Source organism: Balaenoptera borealis (genome assembly GCF_965194805.1).
Source record: "Balaenoptera borealis genome assembly, chromosome: 8".
Taxonomy (NCBI): Eukaryota; Metazoa; Chordata; class Mammalia; order Artiodactyla; family Balaenopteridae; genus Balaenoptera; species Balaenoptera borealis.
Genome location: NC_138865.1, coordinates 29261552 through 29275677, shown reverse-complemented (window position 1 = coordinate 29275677; position 14126 = coordinate 29261552). Strand labels below are relative to the sequence as shown.

At 52.7% G+C, this 14126-nt stretch overlaps 1 protein-coding gene across 1 annotated transcript; it reads right to left on the bottom strand.

Annotated features, from left to right (window-relative positions):
- Positions 1–2507: 2507 nt before the first annotated feature.
- LOC309633815 (NUT family member 2G-like) lies at positions 2508–13925 on the bottom strand (the record flags this gene model as incomplete). The annotated part of the gene is made up of 8 exons (XM_082403061.1): positions 2508–3302; positions 3824–3940; positions 4342–4611; positions 4957–5263; positions 6311–6439; positions 7393–8107; positions 9593–9647; positions 13659–13925. 8 exons carry the CDS (start codon positions 13923–13925, stop codon positions 2508–2510), a joined length of 2655 nt encoding a protein of 884 aa, XP_082259187.1.
- Between the last annotated feature and the right edge of the window lie 201 nt (positions 13926–14126).

Genomic DNA, 14126 nt, shown 5'->3' with positions numbered 1-14126 from the left:
AAAACATTCATTCTTTCACCATGTCATGTGATGTTAGAAGTAGGTTTTTTGTAGATGTTCTTTATTAGGTTGAGGTAGTGACCTTCTATTCCTAGTTTTCTGAGCATTTTTAATATGAATGGGTGTTGAATTTCGTTAACTGCCTTTTCTGTATTAATTGGTGTGACAGTATGTGTTCCTTTAGACTCAATATGGTAGATTACATTGATGATTTTTTACCATTGAACCAGGCTTGCATCCCTGGAATAAATTCCACTTGGTCATAGTCTGTTATTCATGTGGATTCTGATGGTAGGTATTCTTGTGGATTTCTTCTAGTAGGGTAAATTACGGTTCCCCAAAAAGGTCCGTGTTTAACCCCTCCTATGACAATATGTGAATGTCACCTTGTATGGAAAAAAGGACTTTGCAGCTGTGACCAAGTAAAAAATCTTGAGATGAAGAGATTATCATAAATTTTCTGGATGGGCTATATATAAACACAAAGATTTGTATAGGAGGGACACAGGAAGAGTCAGAGTTGGAGAGACCATGTGATGAGGGAAGCAGAGATTAAAGTGATGCACTTTGAAGATGGAAGAATGGACTAATTCCAAGGAATGCAGGCAGCCTCTAGAAGACAGAAAGGGAAAGGAAACAGATTCTCCTGTAGGGCTTCAAAAGGAACAAGCCCTGAGACACCTTGACTAATAGACTACTGAGCTGCAAAAACTTTCTTTCACAAAGGGTCAAGGAGGGCTGGGAGCACATATGTGCTGCCCACCTGGACAGAGGAGGACCTGTGAGGCTGACCTACAGATTAGTGGAGGTGGAGAGACATGAGCCCCTTTCTTCTCCAAGCTCTTTGCAGGGTCCAGCAGAGAGCCATGCCACCTGTGGAAGCCTGCGGCCCCAGTTTTGCATGCTGATGGTGTAGGGGTCATGTTCAGGGAGTCCCTGTTGTCCTAACCCCCGCCTGGGTCCTGGGGAAGGAATCAGAACTCAGAACCGGGAGAAGAGCCTTTGGCCAGCAGGGAAGGGGGGTGAGGCCCGGGGCAGGTCTACAAAAGATCAGAGCATCTGAGTGCTTTAGGAGGAAGGGGCTTCAGAGGTGGGCCAGCACAGGCTGTGACGGAAGCTAAGCAGACTGGGAGGGGGGGCAGTTCGGGGAGACAGCAGGGGTCTGCTCCCTGCCCCTCATTGTTTGCTCGTCTCACCCTTATGAGCGGGTCATTTCCCCTGCTCTGATGATTCGAAGTCTCTGCCGGCACCCACAGGACGGTGACTGAGGCCTCCACACTCCTCAGCATGGATCCCAGCTCCCACCCAGATCTGGGGCCGCAGACACCTCTCCCCCACCCCTGCTGCCCCTGTGAGCAAGCTGTTCTTGTGAAACACGGTCATAGTTTGTCAGGAGGAACTGTTTTCTATGGGAATACAAATCAGTGTTGATACCAATACACACACATGTCCAGCCATGGGTGGAAAGGGAAGGGACAGTAGTTCTGGGGTGTCTTTGCACACCCCTAGGCCCCTAAGGCCAGTCCCCACAGCCACAGCCAGATGGGTCCTCCTCCCTCAGTTGAAAGAGATGCTGCTGCACAGAAATCCCACAAGTTCCACAAAGGGGCCCAACTGTCGTTTCCCTTAGACACACCTGTAACAGGTGCCCCATGAATTTCCCCGCGCCCATTCCCCTCGTTGCATCCTCACTGGGATTAAGAGGTAGCTGCCTCAACCACTCTCCACATTGCAATAATCCCAGTGGGACTAGAGAACGCTCCCGCTATGACGAGGCAGACAGTCCTGTCCCCATGGCCAAGACTTTTCCTGTCTGGTCAGGCCACCCACACAGGAAACCCTGGATGAGCGGAGGGTCACCCCAGCGCCATCGCCTGGCCACTTCAGGGAAGCAGAGAGCAGCTCCATAAAGACAAGGGCCATCTGCAGGCTCCGTCCTAGAAACTGGTTAGTGTCCAGAGGGCTGAGAGGCACAAAAGCAGCTCTCCCTCCCCAGACGGTTCAGGGATGCAGAAGATGCTACAGATGCCCCAGAAGGCCCCTAGCCAAGCAGGCTTTAGAGAAGGGGATGATGAGGGGGTCCCTGGGGAAAGTGAGAGCTATGCGTTCCCAGGGGCAGCCTGAGGAGTCCTTGTCTATGTGGAGGAAAGGTTTGGCCACCTGTAGATCCATAGCTCCTGTGACCTCCCTCACCCTTCCTTCCTCTCAGGTTCGCTCTCTATGGAGCAGCTCCACACGAAGAAGATGACAGTGGCCTGAGAGCATTTCCCACCAAAACTATCTTTATTCACAATTTTCATACATCACTCCAAAGGTCCTGCCCACACCCACCTCCCCCACCTCCCTAACCCCCCACAATCGCACTTCCCCTCCCCGCCCTGCTGGTCCTGCCCTCCCTCCCTTCCTCCCATATCCTCCAGGATCAGCACTGGGGTGAGGAGGAGCCCCTAGGCTCCCCTGGGGGCCGCCTTGGGGGGCTCGCCCTGGAGGGCCGGCCCGGCTGTTCCCTACTGGCTGCAGTGCTTCCTCTTCTTCTTCCTCCTCTTCCCTGTGACAAAAGTGTCACGCTTTCTCTTTCTCGGCTGTGAGGGGCGAGCCAGGCCCAGAGCCAAGGCTGGCCTCGCAGAGACCCCGTGGCCAGCCCCGGGGATGGACAGCTTCTCAGCAGCGGCTGGGCGCCCACACAGAGCCCGCTTCCTCGACTTGGGAGCGGCTGGTGGAGCTGGGCTGGGGCCTCTTCTCTGAGGGGAGGGGTCCTGGGGAGCTCTCTGGGCCCCCCAACCTCCAGGGGAGGCCAGGCCTGAGGCAGGGGCAGGACTCTGGGACAGCCAGCAAGGCAGCAGGCTCTGCGGGGAGGCAAAGAGGAAGGCCAGGCTGGGGAGCTCCTCCTCGTCCTCACTGGACGCGTCCCTGGGCCCTCGGGCCTCCCGAACAGGAGACGCCTCTCTGAGAACAGACGCATCCCTGGGTCCCAGTAGAGGGCCAGTGTGCCTTTGACCCTGGGGAGGGGAGGGCCGTCCGGCAAGGAATGGAGAGACCTCCTGACGTCCTCGACAGGGAACAAAGACTTTGGGCCCGAACGGGCCAGTGTCTGCTCGGATGGGCCTATGAAGAGCCTCAACATCAATCTCTGGTGGGCAGGCTTCATCACTGACCCCTCGATGGCGGTCTTGGTCGTGCCTCTGGGCACCTTGGCCGGCGTGGGACTCAGATGGACTTGAGCCCATTCCGGGTGCACTGTGGCTCGGGGCTGCCGGCCCACCCTCGTCCTCTTTCAAGGCCAGGAGTCGTTTCTGCACCAGCTGGTAGGAGGGAGGAGGACAGTGACGGCTCCACACGCACGTGTGAGAGGAGGAGCACTGGGCAGTGCGACAATGGCCCTGGGGGGGAGGAGGGGACGGGTGACCCCAGGACTAGACTCCAAATACAGACACGGTGGCATTCCTGCCATCCTCCTGCACCTTATTCCCAGCTGTGTGTCCTTCCCTCCGCTCCCGGCTCCCCATCCTCTCCTTCCTATCACCCTGCACTGTACCCACCCCAGAGAGGGCCCTTCCCCATGCCAGGTCTCCGAGGTAGGGAAGGGATGGACAGAGCCATGTGGGCCTCCTGTTCTGGGGCCCTAGCTCTCGCCTGCTCACTGGGGTCCCTCCGTGCCCTGGTCTTCCTGGGTGTCCCTTGTCTCCCCTGTTCTACCTGCGATCCCTCCCTCCTCTGGCTCCCCTGGGCCACCTGGTTTCCCCTGTCCCCTGGATCACCTGGGGTCCCCCCTCCCCTGGAGTCCCCTGGCTCCCTAAGTGTCCCTCTCCCTCCCCTGGCTCACTTCTTCAGGGGTGAGTCCTTCCTCCTGCTCCAGCTCCTCAGCAAGGGCCAAGAGATCCAGCTGTGGGTCTGGGGAAAGCAATTCTGCCAGGAATCGAGGGTGAATGACTGCCTCCACCTTGGACAGAAAGAAGAGGCTGTGAGCATCCTTGGCCAGGAGTGGCCTGTGACACAAGAAGACCAGGAGGGAAAGTGAAAAGCAGAGACCCACCCCCACTCTCCTCCACAAGGCGGGGATGGTCAGCACACACACAAACACACACACACACACATACACACATGCACATACACAGTCACACACAAAAGAGCACATATACAGATGCACATAAACAGACACAAAGGCATACACACAGACACAAACATATACACACATACACCTGCGTAAACCTCCCCTAACACCAGGCTCAGGAACAAGGAGCTGAGCTTAAGTCCCATCGGCCTGAGCAGAACCCAGATCTTGGGTGCTGAGAGTTCCATGCCCTGGCATCTTGTAGACCCCAGGTTCCAAGCCCAGCCTACCATGGTGACAAAGTCTTCCTGGGAACACAGCTTGTCAATGTAGCTCAAGAGACCCGGGTCCAAGTAGGTGCTGTCCTCTTCCTGCTTCAGCTCATTTCCATCCTCTCCACATTCTGCATCTGATTCGCCAGTGGCTGAGTGGACGGGCCCCACCAGCGCCTCCATGATGTCCACATACTCCCTCACAGCCTCAGGGGGAATCTCCTTGGGCGCCTTGGGCTCCGGGGTCCGCTGGGATCTGTGTGGCTTTGGGTGCGAGGGCTGGGCCCTGGGGCCGCACATCCTGGGAGCACAGGCTGAGGCAGAGCAGGAGGAAGGGAAGGAAGGTGAGGGACTCCCGGTCCACCTCCTGACCACCGACCGCACGTTGGTGAGGGCATTGTTTGGGGGACATTGATGTGGGTGTGGGAGGGGTCAGGACCATCTGAAGCCTCATGCACACTTGGAGAGGGGAGGTTAGGGGGTCATCTAAGAGAGTCACAAGTAAGGAAGTGGGGAACCTCCAATTTTCTAGGGGTCTCCCCTTCAAGCCCACTACTTAGGCAGACTTCGTGTGGGGTCCTTTGACAGGGAGGTGTGAGAGGAGTTACAAAACTGACCAAGTCAATACCCCGTAGTGACAAAGGGCAGCTGAGACCCCACCCCCCCACCCCCCGCCTCGGTGGCTGTTTTGGTTGAAAGACCAATGCCCCTGTCTTGAAAGAAAAGGATCCACATGGGGACGGTGGCCAAGCCTAGGCCCCTGTTACCTGTGCCTTCAGCTCCAGTGGGAAGCTGGGTGCCTGGCTGAAGGCGCACTTTCGGGGCTGGGGGCCCCCGAGGATCCAGCTTCGGTGGGGCTGGAGGAGGCAGGTGCTGCGCGCACTGCATCCACTGCAAATGCTGAATGTGCGTCTCCTCCTCGGCCGCAAATTCCATGAACCTGGGGGGTGACGGAGGCACAGGCCACCCTGAGAAAAAGGCCTGGGTTCTGGAGCCCAACAAAGGCAGCCAAGAATGAGGCACTGGGAGAGGATGTGCCTTGGGGCCGTCAAGGCCCTGTGAGGTGCTGTCCACAGCAGAGAGCTGCTCCTGGAAGTGATAACAAGATCTGGGACCCTTCCTGCCTCACCAGCACTGGAGGGCATTCAACAGCATAGACCCAGGTCGCTGAATTGAACCAGGTCAACGGGACACATGGCTGACCCAGGGGGCACCCTCCTCATGCCCCCCATCCCCATCCAGAACCACATGAAGGGCTGACAGCCAGAGGCTGGAACAGGCATGTGTTCCCCACAGGGGTCCTTGCCCGAATCCAGGACCCTGGGCTGGGAATGAGAGTCCTGGAAGATAAACCTGGAGACAGGGCCCAGGAGAGGCTGGACGATGTGGATGCTGAGCTTAGAGGAGAGGCCTTCCTTTCCTCTGAGAGGCACTCGTTTGTTTGGTTTTGTTTCTTAAACCAAGGGGATTACCATGGAGCAAACACTGGAAGGGCCGGAGACCCTTGGGCTGACGACAGCTGGCTTCCCCAGCTTCTTCACGGATTCCAGGGTACCCACTTAGGCCACTTTTCATAAGGAGAGGGGGTCCCAAATCTATGTCAGTGGCCGCCAGCCATCCACCACTAAGGAAGCAGCAGGCTGGCGGGTGGAGCTCTTTCCCCAGCCCATCCCATATGGCCGGAGTTGGACCCCTACTGGACTCACGGCTTCACCCTGCCCCGTCCTAAGACCTTCATATCAAGGCAAGGGTAGGTCAAAATCAGGGGAAGGCAGAGCTCCTGGTGGAGGAAGGACAGAAGTCTCAAACTCTCAAGGTGAGGGAGGGGTTTCTGGAGGACAGTAGGGCCCCTGGGCTGCGGGGACCCTGTGCTGGGTGACAGCCCTTCTCCTCTGTCCTCTCTGATGAGCACCCCCACGGCCAGACCCTGCCCTCACCCACTCGCCTCACCCTCCACGCAGCCCCTGGGCCCAGGACGCTGACTCACTTTTCCGCCATTTTGTAGTAGATCATCCGGTCAAGGTTGCTTATGCGCCGCCATTCCTGCACGGCCCTCCACAGTCCCTCCTCCTGCGTCATGCTGGGCTTCAGGCGGGCCAGGGATCGAAGCACTGGGCTGTAAGCCCTCGGGGTCAGTCTCTGGGCACAGCCCAGCCCCCACCTGCCTGACCCCACCCGACAATGTGGACCACACATCACTCAACACAGCATGACTGAGCGACAGGAGGGTGAGAGGCGGGTGTCTGGGAGGGCAAAGACAAGCCTTCCCGGCCACTGCTGTCACCGCCTCACACTCACTCAAGGATGACCATCCACTCCCAGGCTAGAGCTGAGACATTTTGCCTTGGGGAGCTCTTTTCCTCTTCAAGCCTGCATTTTCATCATAAAAATCACTATCATCAATGAGGCGTGGCATGTGCCAAGCAATCTGCTAACACTTCATAGATTAGCCCAAGGGGTCTTCTGCACAGTCCTCTGAGTGAAGTGTAATTGTCCCCTTTTTACGAGGGACCGGAGGTTTAGGATGGAAATGCCTGCCAGGCTCACAAGTCTAGTGGGAGAGAGCCCACGCCCTTAGGAGAGCTCTACCATCACCCTGTTCCTCGTGGAATTCTCCACAACGAAGTGGAGGCATGCATAAAGCGCCCTCCTGGGCCCCGCGCTCCTCCCCCTCCTCTGAAGTGACCTCCCCTGGCCATGTACGCTCAAGTCCTGTATGAAGGACACGGCACCACAGGAGAGTGCGGCATCCACTCCTTGGCTCCTCACCTTACACCATGACCCTCTCTGACTGCAAGTCTTCAGTCCATATTACCATGAGAATCATGGAAGAGCAAGCTGGCCAGACTCACAGGGTGGTGGGGCCAGTTGAGATAGGGCACATTTCAGTCCTGATGTCACGGACTGGTAGGCCCACCCATGTGACCGACAATGTGCCTTCTCATAGCATGGACATCGCCCTCACACCTTCCTTCCAGTATCCCTAGAAAGCTAACGTGCGAGTCCATCCCCAGTTCCTCTTTATCTAAAAGCTCCCATAAGCTCAGGACCCCCTGAGCGTTCACTCACATGAGAAAGCAGGAAAAAGCTTCTGCATCAGGACTCCGGTGAAAGTGTCTCCGGGCCAGGGGCTTGAGGTGTTGCCAACGTCGGAAGTTACTGTACACGCTTTGGGTGTTAGAGGAGCCATCCTGCGAGGCGTTGGACTGGTTGGTGGCCAGGCGGCCCTCCCTGGAAGTGCCATGTGGCCATGGCCCAGAGTTCACTGGGCGAATGATAGGGGCCAGCTGGGCAGCTGGTGGTGGAGCTTGAGGAGGAAAGCCTGGGGTCCAGCCTCCCTTGCCAGCCTGACTAACTCCAACAGCTGGAGCAGTCACAACGGTCCCCATCACAGGGGTTGCTATGAATACGGGTGCAGGACATGCAGCACTCCTGCTGAGGGCCCCTGGAGCGCTCCAGTTGAGGGGGGCCTGAGTAACGACAAAGGTCTGAGTCTGGGGGGCCTCCACTGGCCTCCCTTGTGACCTGACTTGGACAGTGAGGTTGCAAGCCCCAGGGACACTGGGGCCATGGCCACCATTAACCACCAAAGGCGTCCTGGGGAAAGCTGGCAGCAGCAGGCTGCTGCCAGGAGGGAATGCTGGGGTGATGGGACGTGGCAGGTGCTGCTGCCAGGGTGGCCGGTGCTGGGCGCCAGGAGTGGGTGGAGGGAAGGGCACTGCCGTGAAAGTAGACAAGGAGGCACCGGGGTTCATGGTCACATCCGTTCCCAGCACTGGACATGCTGTGGAGGCAAAGGAAAGGAGTGAATGGAGGAGGAGAATGGGCAAGTGGGACCGAGGCTTTCTGTGGCATCAGAGTGTACATCTCCACAGGTGAGGGACACTTGGACAAGGGAAACTGTGCAGCGTGCAAATGTCTTCAAGTGATTTTCATGCCCTGACCTCCAGTTGAGAATTATTCCACTGGCGACCCCGTGCCCATCCACCAAGGTCCCTGAACCCTGTCTGCCGAGAAGAAATCGCCTCAGCAAGCACTGACTTGGAGAGCCTCCCTAAGGCACCCCCTGGCACCTAAGCCTCACAGGCTGTCTCCCAAGACCTGGAACTGGGTGGACATCCGCTCTGTGAGAAATGCCCCTCAGCCGGCGTACTAGCAGGTAGGGACCTTCTCCAAGGTAAGTTCTAGGCCCCCAAAGGCCCTTTGTGGACAGGCACTGTGTAAAATATTGGGGCCCCACCTCCTCCTCAGTCCTCCTTTTCCTGATGCTCAGTAGAAATCCCCTCTTTCTTTCCTAGCCTCACAAAACAAAACAAAATGCTGGAAAATATCTCTCTAATGGAATCTTGATACAAACCCTTAACACTGGCCCAGAATGCACCTGCATCTCAGAACAACCCACAGCAGACATGTAACATGGGCCAGGTCCTGCCACCCCCTCCCCAGTGCCCAGAGTCACTGTCATCACTCAGGAGTTCTGTTCCTAGGAGGCGGTGCAGGTTGGGGGGGGTCTGAGAAGTAGGTGCGTGTCCCTTAGATTCTGTCATTTCACAGCCAGTGATGGCTGCAGAGGATTAAACAAGGGCCAAAGAATTGTCATGTTACATTGGTCGTGGGAGTACAGACCGCCTGTGGTCCTTCCCCTTCCAGCTCCCAATAATGGAAAGACAATCTAAGAAGCAGGCATAAGCCAGGTGCCATGGCGATCAAGTTGTCTGGAACACATCCTTGTTCAGGAGAACAAGGTACACACCACGGTGCACCTAATTAATTAGAACAGGTGTCATAGGACGTTTAATAATAACACAGAAGATCGTCTTCCTGCCCCTGGGCTACACTCCTTCCCCCTTTAAAAGAGGAAGCAGCCTTCACAGACAATCCACCCATAACAACCCCACTCCACATCTGTCCCCTGTCCATGAAGGAGTGACATGAAATATGAACAAACTCTTCCTCTCAAGGCAGCCTGAGAGTCCACCATGAGATATGGGACGAGATGAAGTAGGTCTGAAGTACTGCGATTCCACAAAAGCAAGAACAATTCAGAGCAACTCAGGAATCTGAGCCCTCTCTTGGCTGAAGTTACACGGTTGCCCATCCCCTGTTGAATCCCAAGCAACAGTTGCCTGAACTGAGAAGTGAGCTCTGGGCTGGGAGGAGTGGACGAGGTGTGGGCTGCGGCAGTTAGAGTAACCTCCTGCCTAGCTCTCGGAGAGGACACTTCACTGCAGGTGTGGCCACACACAGCCCCACTGAATAGTTTTCTCACCAAGACCATCTCTCCCCACGGCCCCCTTAGATACAGTATGCTCCTGTTCAAATGCCTTAGAAAGATATGGTGAGGCAAGCTTCAGGTGTCTCAGGAACACAAGACACGTCTAGGCTTTCCTCATGACCCTCCCTGTGTCACCACCAGGACATCACACACATCCTTACACACACGTTTCAAAGTGGCTTGTCTCCCTTCTAGAAAAAATCAACCTGCCTGCTGCCATCCTTTCTCCATAGCCAGGGCAATTCCTCTTGATCCGCCTCCAATGACCCCTCCTCCCCAGTGCAGTCTCAGGTTCCTTCAGGCTCCCCAGTCTCCCCAGGTGAAATGTCCTCGTGTGTCCAGGGCTCTCTTCTCCCTCTACTTCAGTCCAACTGTGTGCCCACCGTGAAGTGTCACGTGTGAACCCGAAGGATGTGAGGGATGGCAGGGTCTCTGAGAACACACCCCCAGCCTATAGGCTTACCTCCTTCTGAAGCCATCCTGCAGGCTTGGGCACGGACTACTGCTGCCTGGTAGCCTCAATGAGAAAAGTCAAGACCAGGACCCAGAGAGTGACCTGCTTCAGCAGACGCTCAGGATCCAAGTGAAGGAGGGGCAGGTTTGAATCTAAACATTCTGCAGTGAGGGAGGGGCAGAGGGCACGTGGGTCTGGGTAGGGTGGGGGTGGGGAGACATTCCACGAGGGCTCTGGCAGGTAGGCAAGAACCGGAAGTTCCTTCCACCTCACACAGTGGCAACACAATTGGCGTGTGCCTCTTTATGCAGTTTATAAACTGTTTTTTTGATTCAAGGCACCGAGGTTGGACTTGATGTTCCCTTCCTTTCACTTCTTTTTCCATCAACCTAGTTTTGTGTCCCTCAACACACTCTGCTTCCTACCTGGCTCTTGACTTACTTCAACAGAGACTAGACTTTCTGAACAAAATTCAGAACTGTTAGTCTGATAAACACTTGGGTATTTATGGCCACATGGAACTGAGTATTTGAAATTAGGATTGTCTCAGCAGATCCAGTGTCTTTGACTGCTGTATATACATCACTCCTAAGGGAGTGGTCCTTGTGCTCCAACCAACATCCAGCAGGACCAGCCTTACTAATGACCCTTTGTGCTGGAAAGCCCCCGTCCATCAAAAAACCGTCATGCAGCCCCCATGTCCAAGACCAGAATTCACTAAATGTCTTTCTCATAGTATTCCATGGTTGTAAAACATTTAGTTTTTTACCTTTTAAATGATTTTAGTGTAATATTTTAATTTTTAATATTTAACACCTTCTCATGGTTCAAAATTAAATTGTGCAAAATGGAATATGCAGTGGCGAGTCCTCCTCCCACCTCTTTCCCCTGTCAACCCAATCCTCTTTCCCGGAGGAAACCAGTGTTATCTCTTTCATTAAAATCTTCCCAGAGATACGTCATGCAACTAAAAACGAAGGCAATCTGTTTTCAGTTTTTAAAATGCCTTCATTTTTTTTTCTAGTTGAAAATTCATATATGTTCCTATATATCTGAGGATATTTCCAATGATTGTCTTTGTACAGGTATCGTGGCTCCTCTGTTTCTGCACTAGATTCCTAGAACAACAATTTCTAGTCTCTTACATTTCAAAGACCTGAAAGAATAGGGTGGCTTGATCTAGTAAAGAAAAGTAACAAATGCCTAACTGAATTTGACTTTTGAATTTCACATAAACAATGAATTCATTTTTAGTACAACTTTGTCCCATGCAACATTTTGGACATAGTTTTACTGCAAATTCTTTCCCTGTTTATCTGAAATTTATGTTTAACTCGAAATCTGTATTTTATCTGGCAACACTACCAAAAAATTAGAACATACTAAGCTATTATCAGTTACTCATCCTTATGAGAAAGAGAACTTGGAGTGACGAGACTCAAGTGTGCATCTTGGCTCCAACAGAAAACACAATTGTAAACATACACAAAATCTGCAGGCTCTTTGGATGAAATGGATTTGGAAGAGCCATCATATAGCACTGAACATCTTGGCTTAGTAGGGGTAAGGACAGAAGTAAGGAACAAGAAGGCAGAAAATCTTCTTCTCTTTCCTTATGTTAAAGGGACTAAACATCCTAGAGCCCTGGTTTTTCTAGGTGTTAAAAGTCCACTACCCATGAGATGGATGTGCACCTTGACACAATGCCAAGAGTTTATCCACCAGTGTCCAATCCCCATTCAGACAAGCCCACTTGCATCTAAATCCTAGCCTGCAAGCCCTGCTTACAAGTTTGTTAATTTCCTGTCTGCATTACATACACTTGCTCTTTAGAATCTAGGCTCATCGTTGCATATGGCCCCATCTGCATGGGAATGATGGTAGCATTCCTTTTACAAAACTTGTCTGATTATTATTTTCATATTGAGAATCCATGTCAGTCAGTTTACCACTATCAAAATGATATGAAAGAGTATTCGTGGTTTGTGTTGTGAGAAGAGAGGACTGTTAGGAAACTTGTCAAGGGAGATGAAGGCTGAAAACCTCAGAGGATGGCAACCAAATCTCTTGCGAGACGAGATTCTCTCACTGCTGTAGCTGCAGTAGAACTCCAACTGATTGTGGGGTGTTGGGGAAGGAAACAGAGGTTTAGAAGGACTGTTCCACAGTGTGAAAAAGACTCCTGTTGGTGCTTAAGAAGTTCCTTGCCCCTTGTCAGGAAAAATTGACTCAGAAGAAGATGAGAAGATAAGGTGAGACTATTTCAAGCAACAGCATGGTGAACTTTATATCTAAAGAAACTCCTGTCGGGGACTGAAAAAAAATAAACAGTTTGGGAATATCGCTCAGTACTGGAGCTTTTACAATGAAGGAAAACTCATATGATTTTCAACCAATAACTTCATACTAGAGCGATGGTGAGGCAAAATATTGTACCCAGGCACTCGAGAAAGGCAGGCTTCCTTGTTGCTTCCTCCCTTTGTTCAGTCATTCAACCAATTATTTACAAGATTCTCACTCATAATTCTGATACAGTATTTGAAGGACTCTTCTCAAGGCCGCTGATACAAAAATTGCACTGTGCAAAAATTAGCCAGTCCCAATTCTGCAATCACTTTTGTAATACTTCAAAATCCTACACCCCAGAGACAGAGATAATCAAATTAGCCCAAATGTAATTTGGGAAGAGTAGTCACAGAAGGGAGTATCTAAAAGTCCTTTGGATCATGATCTCTGACTATTCCTGCACAGAGGCTGCGGGCAGGCATTGACTACTGAGAAAAAACATCTCTGGACATGCATCACAAGCCTCAGAAGACAGTTCATCTTCCACTCAATCACGAAACGTTAAAGAAATGAAGAGATACCATGTTTGTGTCTTGTGGAGTTTTCAAGTCTGTGCACTTGGAGGCGCTTAGTGCTGTTAGACGTGAGGGGTTTTCAGAGGCATTCTGTTGAGTGAGAAATGCTCTAATCTTGCAATTGACCAGAAAGAGGATCTGATGATTGAAGTTTCTTTGGGAAGTATTACAAAGTCAGGTCAGTAAGTTGATCCTGCTACTATTTTTGTTGTTGTTGTTGTTTTTAATGCCAACTGAAAGTCTGCAAGATATTACAAAAAAGGAGAGAGGGAAAGTAAAATTGTTCCCATACTACCTGCTGTGTTGAAATTGGCCCAGATTGTCCACTCTCTCTCAAAGTTATTAAAAAAAAAAAAAAAACCGTACAAAGGAAACACCTGTGAATCAACATTTATTGAAAAACCTCCATGTATTAAATACACTGAGAAAAAATATTCTAGTAGAGTAAATACGTTTGGAAAAACTCTAGGAACGGAGTCAGGAGACAGTATCTTAAGAGTGTTTCCCAGGTCTGAATTCTTGGCTAGAATTGTTCTTTAGCGGAAACTTCAGGCTTGCTAGGAAAAAGGACCTACTGTTTTTTGAAAGGCATAAAGAAGAACCAAGGAACTGCAGTCCAAAGGGCATGAAAGCACTTGCCCCAATTTGAGGCTACTGTGCTTAGAGTGGAGCTCTCCAGAACTCTTTGTAGCTAAGTGCATGGGTTTCAGGTGTGCAATAGAAAAATCACGAGTGCACATCTCACAAGAGCTGGTTTTAAGAAGACACCGTCACGAAGGTTCCCGGCGAGGAGCGTCGCCAGAGATGCTGCGTAGCGTGCCCGACCCTGCATTTCTCTCCTCTCCTGCAGAGACCTCCTGGAACAGATCCCCGCGTGCCCCGCGCCTGCACGCCTGCGCACGCCTGCGCACGCCCACTGGGGCGGGGCTCTCAGGCACGTGGACCGCCGTCCTCCAACAGCTCCTGGCGTCTGTTGGGGCAGTTGGCTCGGCTCCAGAAGACAGGAGCGCATGCGCGAGCGCGGAGGGTGGGGCCCCAACGGCTGTCCAGCGGGGGCGGGGCCTGTCATGGCCGCCTCTGGAGTCAATTCTAGGAACCCTGAGGTAAGGGGTACGGGGACTTTTCACCCCTCAGGTGTCACCGCTCTGCGCTGTTGTTCACCCTGTGGGTTATTTGTGCCCTTGTCCGTGTAAGGAGACTCCCCACAATGTGG